This window comes from Emys orbicularis, chromosome 6 (assembly GCF_028017835.1).
Source record: "Emys orbicularis isolate rEmyOrb1 chromosome 6, rEmyOrb1.hap1, whole genome shotgun sequence".
Taxonomy (NCBI): domain Eukaryota; kingdom Metazoa; phylum Chordata; order Testudines; family Emydidae; genus Emys; species Emys orbicularis.
Genome location: NC_088688.1, coordinates 65,096,781 through 65,112,133, shown reverse-complemented (window position 1 = coordinate 65,112,133; position 15,353 = coordinate 65,096,781). Strand labels below are relative to the sequence as shown.

General features: G+C 39.6%; 1 protein-coding gene across 1 annotated transcript in view; it reads right to left on the bottom strand.

Annotated features, from left to right (window-relative positions):
* The window catches only part of PPIP5K2 (diphosphoinositol pentakisphosphate kinase 2), a 93,130-nt gene that overhangs the window by 11,001 nt on the left and 66,776 nt on the right, over positions 1 to 15,353 (bottom strand). The window contains exons 22-28 of the mRNA XM_065405953.1: positions 9,280 to 9,387; positions 9,081 to 9,197; positions 8,060 to 8,233; positions 4,996 to 5,169; positions 3,660 to 3,729; positions 1,104 to 1,223; positions 168 to 230 (exon numbers count right to left, since the gene is read on the bottom strand). Coding sequence (XP_065262025.1) covers positions 168 to 230; positions 1,104 to 1,223; positions 3,660 to 3,729; positions 4,996 to 5,169; positions 8,060 to 8,233; positions 9,081 to 9,197; positions 9,280 to 9,387 — 826 coding nt within the window. The remainder of the gene's footprint in view (positions 1 to 167; positions 231 to 1,103; positions 1,224 to 3,659; positions 3,730 to 4,995; positions 5,170 to 8,059; positions 8,234 to 9,080; positions 9,198 to 9,279; positions 9,388 to 15,353) is intronic.

Here is a 15,353-nt window from a genome sequence, read left to right as displayed (position 1 = left end):
AGACTGTATCAATGTATCTAGTAATTATGAATATGTTTGGAACTATGCTTGGTTGAAGTCAGGAAGGACAGATGATTGGATGAAACTGTACACCCCGTGTTTGAAATAAAATGAAATTAAGGGATGAAGCAAGGGAGTATTTTTTTTTAAATAAAAGCAAAACATACCATTGGTTGGGTGTCGAGCAAATGAGATAGAAAATCTTTTAACAGCAGAACCACGTGTGGTGTCTGAGAAAGAGAAAAACAGGTACCTGAAATTCGTAACAGCTACCAAAAGAGGGACACATTTCAAAAAAGGAAAGAAGAAAAAAGATGAACAAAAGGTTAGAATTAAGTGGCATGCAGAAAGGACCAGAGGAAAGGGCTAGAGGCCAAAAAGAGGTTAAAAGTAGAAAATGTGGTTTTATTGATAACTGCAAGGTGTTTAATGAAGTGTATGAAAGAAAAGCAGGATGAACTGGTGATTTTGGCATACAAAGTTATATCTGGTTACAGCTGAACATTGAGAAGAGTGAATTTGGGGAAAAATTGCATTAATACTGCTCGACCTCAGCGTTAAAAAAGTAAATTAGCACATTTTCTTTAAATGCTGAAACCTGCTGTGAAAGCTGTTCTACCCAAGATTACTGAAGCCTAAAACCTACACTCCTCTATCCATACCCACACACCCACCAAAGAGGAATCCTAAAATTTTCACTCAGTAATATGAAACTGGTCTTTTCCTTTTGGCTCCTTGTAAATACTCCATGCAATGTAATATGTTTCAATTCAATGTCAATACGTAATTATCAAAATCAGAGGCTTAAGCAATGAGCACTTCCAACTACATTTTCAGCTCTTCATTGTTCTTAAACTGTACATGCTGAAAATCTTTCAATGTATATTGTATTCAAGGTACATCAAATAGAGAAGCCAGGAACAAGGATTAACTGTGTCATTAAACTAATATAACCAAGCTATGGGCAGTAAAGAGGCAGTAAAAAGTCGTACAATTAATGCTAAGGCAAAGGATTCTAGGATTCCACTGAATCAGTAGCCTAGGGTTCATCTTTAGAACTTCAACACGGATTTGTGTGTGCATCTGAGAGAGTGTGCACATACCATCTATGCAGCCAGAAGAAGTCAGCTTTTTACGTTGAGTACGAGCATAATCCTGTAGGTTAGGTGCGCTCGAAGAACCCCCGAGTACTGAGGTGCTAAACAGGCCCGCACAGTGAGACCCTGATGGGAGTTAGAGAAAATACATACAACAACCAGGTGCTCTTCCATTCACATTGGGGATGCATGCAGCATGCAAGCACTTGGCTCTTACCACACAAAAGGCAGCCTTTGGCAGTGCCTTGAACAATTCACAATATGCTTGTAATGTCACAGTGGTACTTGTAGATTGTAACTACTATAATTTATTGTGCTTCTACACATATCAGACCACCCTCTGCTACATGTGACTAGAGAGGACTGGACTTTAACAAAGGGACTTAATTTCCTGTTGTCAGGTTCGGTAAAGAAAAATTACCAGTTAGCATCAACATAAATAAAAAGACATGAAAGTTACGTGTTTTAGAACCTGCAGTTCTGAAACAAATATAACCTGGAAAATCTTGCTTATTGCTTTCATGGAAATTGACCCTCTTGAAATGGCAGTCTGTAACTTCAAGTACTCACACATTTTCCTCAGACTTTACATAGAAAAATGTCACTTTCCATCACTCATGATTTAACGTGAAACATGTTAACCAAATTGTCCATTCTTATATCTGTATTTCAGCTATTGTCACAGCCAACCATAGAAATTTAAAGCAGAAGTTTCACCAGGTTTAGCTTCACTTCTTTCCTAAAGAAGACCCTTGTATTAAGTAGTCCTCCATGTAAAAACCTGTATACTTTTGTTGCCCAGTCATGAACAATCTTACCATTAGAAGTGGTTTACCAAGTAATTGATGAAATACCATTAATACACTTAAGTGTGAAGATATTTTCTGTTTACATAGTCCACCATACTATGAAAATCACATCCAAATTAAGAGAACAGGAAGAAATTACTTTGTCTAGAATTTGTATTTTCCTTTAATCTTCTTTATTATTCTGCAATGTTATTACTTGATGGAGGCCCAGTTCAGATTTCATTGTTTGTATTTCATATACATGGCAGTATATTTAAAAACAGCCATATACCCAGTGATTTATTTCCTTCCAACAGTGGGAAACATTACTAGCACGTGATGAATCACGGCCAATGTAAATTGGTGCCTGGTCTGTGGCAAAAGCCTTTTCACCAAAGTAATACCTTCAACTATGCACGCAAATGTAACAGCTTCTACGAACTACACTGTGTCACATCGAAGAAGGGTAGTATAATTTTAGCAAAAAGTTAGAAAGATTGGCTTTAGTAGTCAAGACCACCAGATGTATACATTTTACTAGGAAAATGTAACAGGAATAAGAGTATCACAACGATCAAACATACAAATAAGTACAAAGCCTTAAATGGAAAGATAGTGGAATTTTTACTTCTAACTCACAATGCAAGGTATTTATGTGTGTGTTTTGTTTAATGTGTTCCAAGTTAGTTATTTCTGAAAACAGACAATTTTTTGCATTTACAGAAAAAGATACAATTAACTTACAGCAGCGCAAAATTTCCTATCTAATGCATAACAACTATACAAATAGATGCCTGTTTCATGGTAACAGCAGAAGAACATTTCCTGAATTAAAGCAAGTTAAGATGTTACAATCCACAGTTAAAATTAATTATTCAGTCCATTGATAGAAATATTTGAGGGCGGGAATGAGAGGGAAGTGCAAAAACCTCAGTCTCTCATTAGAAACTAAAGTTTCTTGGTGAAGGACAGGAGGCTAGGGGTTTTTTTTTTTTTTTTTTTTTGCACCCACTAGTACAGGGGTCCCCAACGCGGTGCCCGCGGGCGCCATGGCCTACTGGCAGCCAGACAAGCAGCTGCTGAAATGCCGCCGAGAAGCGGCAACGTCAAGAAGCGCTACTGCCGAAATGCCGCCGAAATTCGGCGGCATTGCCTCTCGATGATGCCTCTTGACGTTGCCGCTTCACGAATTTCGGCAGCATTTCGGCGGCGACGCCTCTTGACGTTGCCGCTTCATGGCGGCATTTTGGTGGCTGCTTGTCCGGCGGCCACGGTCCTCGGTGGCTAGTCGTCCGGAGCTCGCCCCACGGAAAAGGTTGGGGACCACTGCACTAGCATCTCTTCAGTTGTCTTAATTGACCACAGCAGAAGACACTTATTTTCGCTTGAGGAAAAGTGTTTTTAATAGTTTGCATACTGGGACTTTTGCTTTCAAAGAATTCCACACAAATATTAACACGTCAGTCATAATTTAAAATTTAAAATAACCCTGAGTACTTTCTTTGGTTAGAGTAAAGAATCAGTGAACAGTCTCAACTGTTTTGCTGTTCCCTAAGATCCAGTTTCCATTAAAATAACTTTTGCTGCTGAAATATTGCTGAACTCGGTGGGTTATACTGTCCCAATGAATTAGTAGATACTATTCTATTCAAAATACTATTTGGAACTGTTTACACAAGAGTTTTAAAAATCCAAGATCATATATCTGTGTGCAAAACAAAAGGCATTGGAAAGTCTGCTTACTTGAAACAAAATTTCAATTGCATGTACATACCTAAACCACTCTGCTTTTGTTCCAGTATAGTTCTTGGTGTTCGTAAGTTACTATTGTTGTCTGAGAGGACCTGCATATGGAAAACAGAAAAATAAGAAAAAATAGAATAACAGCATGAAGTGTCCGTTAAACTTGATATATTGGCCTGCTCCAGACCGACAAGTGTTAATAAGCTGTATGATAAATGTTAGTAGAAATACATAAAAGAAATATGAAAGATCATGCAATATCCCCTTGTGAAGGGAGTCCATTTCACATATGAAGTCCTTGCAATGAGGTGGTGCAAAGCGAGCATTCAGAATTAAAAAGAACACAGACCAAGACAGAGATGAAAACACAGACAGTTGAGATAGATTTTACTTTATTTTACCAAATGCACACTCCTAAACTGCTCCTGTATTGAAAGGGGAATGGGAGAGGGAAGGAAAGACAGACAGGCTGTTGAAGTCACCATACAGTCACTGATCCATGCACGGGCTCTATCAGCGTAGCCTTCAGACGCCTTTACTGCACTCTTTTACTATATACAAGTTCCTTAAATTTCCAAAAAGATCATGGAAATTATTGAAACTCTTAGAAAAGAAAGGGGCATGGTTAGAACACCATCCATTGTCCTATATACAGACAATATTTTGAATTGAGCAATCTTTAGATCTTCATTGATATTTTGACTATGTCTCATTTGTCCTGCTCTTTCCCAAATATTTAGACAAAAAGGCTTCAAAATATTGTACAATCCAATGGATGAAGTACTGTGTTTGGTTTTTTAATTAGATATCTCCAGATATAGGAGTGAAGGCAAGAATGGTTAGTGCTAGAGTTTGTTTCCTGCTCAATTAATACCAGGCCACTGAAAATATGATCTATACAAAACAAGTTTTGAATAGTAATATCAGACGCCACATCAATTATTTTAAGTAGCATCATCTGTCATTTATTTTTAAAAAAAGTTTCAATTTACCTACCACCAAATTAAGCAATGCTGTTTTTAAAGTCTTAAAGGACAACTAAGCCAAAGCTGAAGTCAGTTTCATTAGACAGTAGTCTATGCCTTTTCTAGAGTGTTAATGTTTACAATTCCTGTAAAAAAACCACAATTCATTGTGGAAATATCTAATACATTCAGTGAAAATTCTGTGAAAAACATGCATTTGCTTTCTCCTCCTTCCTCCCCCAACATTCTTGGAAGTAACTAGTATTTTAAAAAGTACATTTTAACGACAAGTGTAAGAATTTACTTGGAATGTAATCCATAACAAGGGATTAGATGTCCTTAAAGACAGCTGGTTGCTGCTTGGAATGCATAATAATGTTTAATGAAGTAAAGTTTAAAAACCTGTTGCCATGAGCCAAAAATACTGGATGTGAAAGCCAATGATTTAGGGGAGACAGGGGAAGAAGTGATTTGTTCCCCTGATCTGCGTCTTCGACGCCCAGTACCCACACCACTGGTGTAATGCAGCCAGGTACCAATACACTCTGGGCTAGACACACTCAGGGGGCTCTCTTCCTGGAAGTGAGAAAGGGGGCAAAAAAACAGCAAAGCATGCAAAGTTAGATTCCACAGAGCCAGTGATCAGAAAAAAAAAAATACAGTTTGTTTGCACTCTTTTATATACAGCTTTAAAACTATTAAACAGTAATTAGGAATGACTAACATTTCAAACTACATCTTTTAATCCACTACTTTCACCAAGTTTCTGGTAGACTAAAATTTTACCAATGGCAAGATAGAAGAACAATGGTAGTCAGTAACTGGTCCACAGCTTTAAAAAACACTGGTAACAGAACACATTTGTTACTCTGAACATACTGTTTAATAGTTTTTCCCCCTTCAAAGTATAGTAAGCTTTTCTATCTATTATTTAATAGATTTTTATTTTGCATTTAAAGTACTACTACTTATTTCAAAGAGCCAGAAGATTTTGGAACGGGACTGGAGATTAAATGACTGACTCCCCAGGGGCGGCAAGAAGGATTTCTTAACCTTAAAGCACTAAGGAACTTCTGGTGCCAAAGAGTAGAAAGAGATTTCAAGGGACAATGTCAGGCTAAAAAAAGCCCTATTCTTCTACCTGTGTTAATACCATCTAGATCAGTGGCTCTCAAACTTTTGTACTGGTGACCCCTTTCACATAGCAAGCCTCTGAGTGTGACCCCCCTTATAAATTAAAAACACTTTTAAATATATTTAACACCATTATAAATGCTGGAGGCAAAGCGGGATTTGGGGTGGAGGTTGACAGCTCGCAACCCCCCATGTAATAACCTCATGACCCCCTGAGGGGTCCCGACCCCCCAGTTTGAGATCCCATGATCTAGATTAAACAGCACTGAACCTTTTTAGAAATGTAAATTTGTTTCTCACAATTTATATTCTTTAGTTTTTCCATTTAATTGTAAGCTCAAGGAAATGAGACTAGTCAACTTCATTTCTGGTCTCCATCACTAGTACAGTGCTGCCATGTTTGTATTAGACTCTGCTGAAGACTATAATCCAGATACATTTAAAGTTTGAATTTTATTTTACTAGAGATTATAAAATTAAAAAAAAAGACTTTTAGGTTGAGCCTAAACTACCTGACAGTGTCCCTTTAAATGAATGGACTGGAGTGGAAAGAGTTATCTTTAAAGAAATAATTCTAAGGCAATTTAAGATGAAGTCAAACTACACTTTCAAGATACCAACTGGTCACAATTCTTCAAAGACTGTTTTGCAGATTTCAGTGTGGCAGACCCAAATATATTAGCTCTTCCAATTTACCTTTTTTGCACAGTTTCACAGCTATATGAGTAAAATCAAAGACTATTATTCAATAGGAAGTAAAAATTTAGAATTTCCATAAAAGCTGGATGCTGGAACAGATTCTACTTGAATGTTTTACCTGCTGAAAGTCAAAGTTTAGCAATGCATATCAATAATACCTCTTGAAAGCAGCTTCTGAAAATTTACAAAAATGAAAATGGTTAAAATTTTGAAATACTATAAGACTGCACGTGAACTTCTCTCTAGGAAGGGAGCTTGCATGATCAGAGTGAATACCACTTTCAAAAACATTGAAATTACTCCTCTCGAACATTGCTTATGGTAAAACAGGAAATGCAACCCTGCAATACATTCACAAGTATCACCTCTGAATTTTTTTATGTTATATACAGATCATAATAAAACAAAAGCATCCGTATTATTCTCCACACATTGACAGTAACCAAGTTACTTGGAATTCTTACTATTGTGGTACCCAGTCTATATAAGCACCTATTCCTGAGACAACATGCAGGGAAAAGAGTACACAGTTCTTTGAGGTTTTAAGCAACTGAGAATAAGGTAGTAAACTGTACATCTTATGTTCTAGTGTCAGGCCAGGTCTACAGTATAAACTTACATCAGTGTAACTATATCGCTCAAAGGTGTGAAAAATCCACACCCCTGAGCAATGGAATTATACCAATCTACTCCCCGGTGTAAACAGCACTATGTCAACCAGAGGGCTTCTCCCATTGACATAGCTACTGCCTCTTGCGGGGGTGGATTAACTACACCAACAGGAGTAGCTCTCCCCTCAGTGTAGTAGCGTCTTCACTGAAGTGCTACAGCAGTGCAGCTACACCTGTGCAGCTGTGCCACTGTGGTATTTTAAGTTTAGACCTACCCTCAGTGTCACTGAGGTACTAGTGTGCACCAACAGTGTCTTTACTGTTCAACCATATTAATGGCATACAGTGAATCATCACGGACTTGCTTCACTATTGTGACGTTAGAGCACCTTTTATGACAGTTTCTCAACTCCTTGGTGTCATGGCCTCTACAATGGGCACCCAAAAAGTCTTAGGGCACTTATCTGAAGACTCTGGAAAACACACATTCCCCGCCCCTCAAAGCATGCTGCCAATTTGCTCTCTTACCTTCAACCACTGTGCCACTGGAATCAGTTGCTCCCTATGAAAGTTAATTGTAGATGGCGAAATTTTCTTACAGCTACCTCTCCTTCCCCCACCCCAATCCCCACAAATGAAAAAATTCAATGTTTTGTTTCCATTAGCAGCAGTCTTGTGAGAATGCATATGCAAGCAATGCATGTTAGTCAGCTTGGAGAAGAAGGAGTTGAGACTAAAAAATGTGTATCTTCATTTTCATAGAATAAGAGTTATATAATAAGATTTAAAATACTAAAGGAAAGAAAAAGAATTTATATGGCCAAACAATCATATGATGTTTCTGAAATTCCTTTCAGACAACCATTGCCATGGAGAATTTCCCATGGAATAAAAGCAGTACTTTGAGAAGAATGACACCATTCTATTTTTGTGTAATCAAAAACAGAATAGTCTCTACTTTTTTGTTAGAAGTAAATGAAGAATTCATTTCAGTAGACATGCACCGTGACAGAAACACTTACTTCAACAGAACCAATCTTCCGGGATCTTGGAAGGGGCGACTTTCTGTGTATGTGAATTGGGTCTGACACCATTGGCTTGAATACCACTATTGATCGATCCGTTTCATCCCTTTTAGAAGTATGTGACTCCTCATCACTATCATTTTTATGGGAGGTTTTCTTTGAGCCTTCATTCTACAAGTAAAGGTATTACCTATTCAAGTTAGCTACATACTTTGTACTATATGGACATGGAAATCCATTAAGTAGATCAGTTACAAAAAATGCTTAAATTATTCTATACGTAGTAAAGTGTTAATGATATGCATGAAGTTTAGTGACACAAGGTTCTTAAACCATAAAAATACTGGTTTTTTAATACACCTAGAAAAAGCATTTGCTACTTTAACTCTCTTCTACCACATGTGACAATGTGACCATAATATCATTGCTCACACCACCATGTCTTCTTACAAGTTTCACTGAATATGTAAAGGATAAAATCCTGGTTCCATTTAAGTCAATGGCAAAACTCCCACTGACTTCAATGGGGGCAAAATTTCACCCACAGTGTCTTAACATGTGTAACACCAAATTGTTTAACTATATAGATGTACACATATACAAACTGAAAAATATCATCAATAGTCAATATTCCCTAAAATTCAAATTCATATTTTTTCTTAAATGTCATCTTGTGCATTTGTCAGAATATTGGAGAAACAGGACTATCTCCAACAACAAATTATGCAAAGCCATAAAAGGTTGCAATTACAAAGGCAGTAAAAGAACAAATGAGGTGAGTATACCTTTTATTGAAGAAAGTATCTATTTGAATCAGAGGGCCTGAATTATGACGTATAACTGTTACTCATAGTACACTAGTTTATTTTTATATGCACACAGTACACGCACAGTTAATTCAAAACCAAGAGTCATTCTTTCTAACTAATTCTCCAGTGATTAAAACAAAAGTTATTGGAACATATTCACGAACAGAGAATCCTTGAACTTTTGTTCTAAAGTATGCCAGAAGTATTACCTCTCGGGAGGCAGGTCTATATCCAAAACCAGCTGGTAAGTTTTTATCCTCTTCACAGCCTTTAGCTCCTGGACTAAAGTGAAGCTCCACATGAAAACGTTCCTCTGAAGAAAGTTCCTAAAGACAGTGAATATCTACTCTTTAAAACACGGTTTGAACTAATCATATTTCTAGATATTTATCAATTTTATTTACTTACCTTGTTTGGATCCTCGTAGAGCATGATAACAATCTGGGTCATGTAATTGAGTTCACTGACAATATTGAGATAGTCCATAGCTCGTTTCCACTGTTCATCTTTTGATTCCTTAAAGAAATGGAAACATTTTGTAACACATTTTAAATTAAAAAACCTTTGAAAAGAAAATTGAAGTGATTTAAAAGAAAAATGTGATCTTAAATTATGAATATTTAAGACATATTTTAAAAATAAATTTTACATTCAACCCAAAATGCCCACAGCTCCTCTAAATTAATGAAAATTAAACAAACATTCTAGAAAAACAAACCAAAGACTAGCCCTTCAAGTTCAGGCCACATTTAGAACCTTGCATTTGCTGAAATTTTAGGGCTGTAGAAATGACTAGAGAATTTGCCATAAGCCACAGAATGAACCCCTCAACAAGAATGCCCTTCATTGTAAAAAATAAAAATACTGAATCAAAGTATGATCAATAAAGCAATTACTATGCTCATACTAAACTCCTAATAAGTAGGGCTGTCAAGCAATTAAAAAAAATAATCGCAATTAATCGCATGATTAAAAAAATTAATTGTAATTAATTGCGCTGTTAAACAATAATAGAATACTATTTATTTAAATATTTTTGGATGTTTTCTTCATTTTCATATATATTGATTTCAATTACAATACAGAATACAAAGTGGACAGTGCTCACTTTATATTTATTTTCAAAAACAGACTCCAACGAGAAACCGCAGAACTGGAATTAATTTGCAAACTGGACACCATTAAATTAGGCTTGAATAAACACTGGGAGTGGATAGGTCATTACACAAACTAAAAACTATTTCCCCATGCTAATTTTCCCCCTACTGTTACTCACACCTTCTTGTCAACTGTTTGAAATGGGCCATCCTGATTATCACTACAAAAGTTTTTTTTTCTCCTGCTGATAATAGACCACCTTAATTGATTAGTCTCGTTAGAGTTGGTATTGCAACCCCCATTTTTTCATATTGTCTGTGTGATCATATATATCTATATATATATCTATATATATCTATCTATCTAGATATAGATATATATATCTTCCTACTGTATTTTCCACTGCATGCATCTGATGAAGTGGGTTTTAGCCCATGAAAGCTTATGCCCAAGTAAATTTGTTGGTCTCTAAGGTGCCACAAGTACTCCTCATTCTTTTCACTTTGCACAGTAACTGGAGTTCTTTGAGTGTCTCTCTGTGGATGTTACATTTCAAGTGCCCCTGTGCCCTGCATCTTTGATCAGAGGATTTTTACAGCAGTGCCCATTTGGCCCGTGCATGCACCCCACACATCCTCATGCCCCACACCGAGGCTTTATGGAGCTGTGCAGGCAAACCACCCTCAGGTCCTTCTCCACCAGAGAATCCCTTAAGGCAACTCTGAAGCAAAGGGGAAGGAGGGCACGTCGCGGAGCACCCTTTCTTTCTTTGAATAGCGGCTCTGTGGGTGCTCCACTTCAGGTGACTTCTAAGCAGTATCCTCTTAAAGAGGTGGAAGGTTTGAAGCACAGTCCAATACAGAAGAGAGAACTGCATTGCCCACAGCTGCATTTGATCTTGCCACAGGTACCAGGGTGTAATGATTAGAAAAGGTATTAACAGAGGACCAAGTTGCTGCTCTACAGATGTCTACAACTGGTACATCCTTAAGGAAGGATGTAGATAATGCTCTTGTACAATGTGCTATTACTCTTGAAGGGGGTTGGACATGAGCTCTGTCGAAACAAGTCTTAATACAACCTGAGATTCACATAGACAACCACTGTTTCAAAATTACCGATCTTGTTTCTCTCCGCAATGGATAGAAATAGTCTAGGAGATTTTCTAAATGGTTTGCTCCTGTCTAGGTAGAAGGCTAATGCCCGTCTCACATCTAGAGTATGGAATATGGCTTCTTCACTAGTCCGAAGTGGTTTTGGGAAGAAAGCCAGAAGATGAATGCTTTGATTAATGGGGAATTTCGAGGACACTTGAGATAAGAATCTTAGATAGGCCCATAACAACACTTCCTCTTTGGAAAAATACTATAAACCAATTCTCCTACCCTTCAGGCAAAAATGATCGCTACCAGAAAGGTTGTTTTCAAAGATAATCTAATAATGAACACCCAGCTAGTGGTTCAAACAGATGCTTCATAAAGCCACTGAGGACAGGTTCTGGTCCCAGCTAGGAGAAGAGTCTCTGATTTGTGGGGAGATATTTGACAAACCTTGCAGGAATCTTGCTGTAGAGGTGAGTGAAGAGAGAACCCAGCCCCCTCTCCCCCAGATTTGTGAAAGGCTGTTACTGCTGTTAAGTGAACCTTAACAGAATTTATAAAAAGACACATCTTCAGCTCTAACAGATAATTCAGTACTATAGGAAAAGGAGAACAAGTTGGCGAAATCTGATGACCGTTACACCAAAGATTATATCGTTTCCATTTCTGGAGGTAAGTATTTCTTGTAGATGGTTTTCTACTATTTAATAAAACTTGTACCTCCGAGGAACAATCTCTCTCTATCCCAGAGAACCATTGAGGAACTATGCTTGGCACCAAAAAACTGTAAATTGGAGTGAAGTGTTTGACCTGCATCTTGAGTCAGCAGGTAAAGGACTGATTGGAAGCTTCCATGTAGGGTGAAAGGCGAGTCTGATGCAATAGAGATATCAGACTTTTCTTGGCCACATTGGTGCAATTAGTATGACATTGGCCCAGTTTTGTTTGATCTTGTTGAGAACCTTCAATAACAGTGTTGGTGGATATTTACAGAAAAAAGTTGAGAAATGGGTCTCCTAGAGATAGAGGTTTGAGACCCCCGTCTGGAGCAATACGTGATGCATTTTGTGTTGGCAGCTGTGGCAAACAGATCAATCTATGACAGTGGTGGGCAACCTGCGGCCGGCCCCCCAGGGTAATCTGATTGTGGGCCGCTAGAGATTTTGCTGATGTTGACTGTCCCAGTGGGAGCTGTGGGGGGCCGTGCCTGTGGATGGTCTACGTCAGCAAAATGTCTAACGGCCTGCAATCAGATTACCCTGATGGGCCGCCTGCGGGCTGCAGGTTGCCCACCACTGACCTACGAGAATCACCAACCTGAGAATATCATGTGAAGAGGACTCTGCAGTTCAGTTCCCATTCATAATTTAGAAATAAATGTCTGCTGAGATGGTCTGCCATGGTGTTTTGAATACCTAGGTACTAAGAAGCCGAGATGACTATGTGGTTGGTTATGCACCAATTCCAGAGTTTTATTGCTTCAGTACACAGAGATGGGGAACGTGTTCCTCCCTGACAGTTGATACAGAATCACAGAAGATTAGAGTTGGAAGAGACCTCATGAGGTCATCTAATCCACCCCCCTGTTCAAAGCAGGACCAACCCCAACTAAATCATCCCAGCCAGGGCTTTGTCAAGCCGGGCCTTAAAAACCTCTATGGATGGAGATTCCACCACCTCCCTATGTAACCCATTCAAGTGCTTCACCACCCTCCTAGTGAAATAGTGTTTCCTAATATCCAACCTAGACCTCCCCAACTGCAACTTGAGACCATTGCTCTTTGTTCTGTCATCTGCACCACTCTGAACAGCCTAATTCCATCCTCTTTAGAACCCCCCTTCAGGTAGTTGAAGGCTGCTATCAAATCCTCCTTCACTCATCTCTTCTGCAGACTAAATAAACCCAGTTCCCTCAGCCTCTCCTCATAAGTTATTTGCCCCAGCCCCCTAATCATTTTCATTGCCTTCCACTGGACTCTCTCCAATTTGTCCACATCCTTTCTGTAGTGGGGGGCCCAAAACTGGACATAATACTCCATATGTGGCCTCACCAGAGCTGAATAGAGGGGAATAATCACTTCCCTTGATCTGCTGGCAATGCTCCTACTAATGCAGCCCAGTATGTCGTTAGCCTTCTTGGCAACAAGGGCACACTGTTGACTCATATCCAGCTTCTCATCCACTGCCAGGTCCTTTTCTGCAGAACTGCCGCTTAGCCAGTCAGTCCCCAGCCTGTAGCAGTGCATGGGATTCTTCCATCCTAAGTGCAGGATTCTGCACTTGGCCTTGTTGAACCTCATCAGATTTCTTTTGGCCCAATTCTTCAATTTGTCTAGGTCACTCTGGACCCTAGCCCATCATCCAGGTCACTAATGAAGATGTTGAACAAAACTGGCCCCAGGACCGACCCCCACCCCCAGGACACTCCACTTGATACCAGCTGCCAACTAGACATCGAGCCGTTGATCACTACCTGTTGAGCCTGACAATCTAGCCAGCTTTCTATCCACCTTATAGTCCATTCATCCAATCCATACTTTTTTAACTTGCTGGCAAGAATACTGTGGGAGACCGTATCAAAAGCTTTGCTGAAGTCAAGGTATATCACGTCCACTGCTTTCCCCATAGCCACAGAGCCAGTTATCTCATCAATCAGAAGGCAATCAGGTTGGTCAGGCATGACTTGCCCTTGATGAATCCATGTTGATTGTTCCTGATCACCTTCATCTCCTCCAAGTGCTTCAAAATGGATTCCTTGAGAACCTTCTCCATGATTTTTCTAGGGACTGAGGTGAGGCTGACCTGTCTGTAGTTCCCTGGATTCTCCTTCTTCCCTTTTTTAAAGATGGATACTATATTTGCCTTTTTCCAATTGTCCGGGACATTCCCTGATCGCCACAAGTTTTCAAAGATAATGGCCAATGGCTCTGCAATCACATCAGCCAACTCCTTCAGCACCCTTGGACACATTAGATCTGAAACCATGGACTTGTGCATGTCCAGCTTTTCTAAATAGTCCTTAACCTGTTCTTTCACCACTGAGGGCTGCTCACCTCCTCCCCACACTGTGCTGCCCAGTGCAGCAGTCTGGGAGCTGACCTTGTCTGTGAAGACCGAAGCAAAAAAAGCACTGAGTACTTCAGCTTTTTCCACATCATCTGTCACTAGATTGCCTCTCCCATTCAGTAAGGGTCCCACACTCTCCTGACCTTCTTGTTGCTAACATACCTGTAGAAACCCTTCTTGTTACCCTTCACATCCCTTGCTAGCTGCAACTCCAATTGTGCTTTGGCCTTCCTGATTACAACCTACATGCTCGAGCAATATTTTTTATATTCCTCCCTAGTCATCTGTCCAAGTTTCCACTTCTTGTAAGCTTCCTTTCTGTGTTTAAGCTCACCGAAGATTTCACTGTTAAGCCAAGCTGGTCGCCTGCCATATTTGCTATTCTTTCTGCACATTGGGATGGTTTGTTCCTGCACCCTCAATAAGGCTTCTTTAAAATACAGCCAGCTCTCCTGGACTCCTTTCCCCCTCATATCAGCCTCCCAGGGGATCCTGCCCATCAGCTCCCTGAGGGAGTCAAAGTCTGCCTTTCTGAAGACCAGGGTCTGTATTCTGCTGCTCTCCTTCCTTCCTTTTGTCAGGATCCTGAACTCGACCATTTCATGGTCACTGTTGCCCAGGTTGCCACCCACTTCTACTTCCCCAACCAATTCTTCCCTGTTTGTGAGCAGCAGGTCAAAAGGAGCACGGCCCCTTGGTTCCTCCAGCACTTGCACCACGAAGTTGTCCCCAACACTCTCCAAAAACTTCCTGGATTGTCTGTGCACTGCTGTATTGCTCTACCAGTGATTGAAGTCCCCCATGAGAACCAGGGCCTGTGATCTGGAAACTTCTGTTAGTTGTCTGAAGAAAGCCTCGTCTACCTCATCCTCCTGGATATACAGCAGACGCCCACCATGACATCACCCTTTTTGCTCTCACCTCTAAACTTAACCCAAAGACTCTCAACAGGCTCTCAATATAATACACTCATGTCTGTTATTATCTTTACTGACTTCAATCTGATTTAGAGGTAGAAAGCATAGGCAAGCATTTTTCACTGCTCTCAGGTCTTGTTCAGGTTCTTCCACCAGTTAAGTGAATGTAGAACTTATTGGGGAACAGACAGTAACCTGCCTAGATTGTATTTGCTGGATTTGCACATCCCTGTAAACCTTAGAGACGTAACCTGGCATGCTGCACTACACAGAAATATGTGGATATGCGTCACAGCAGTTG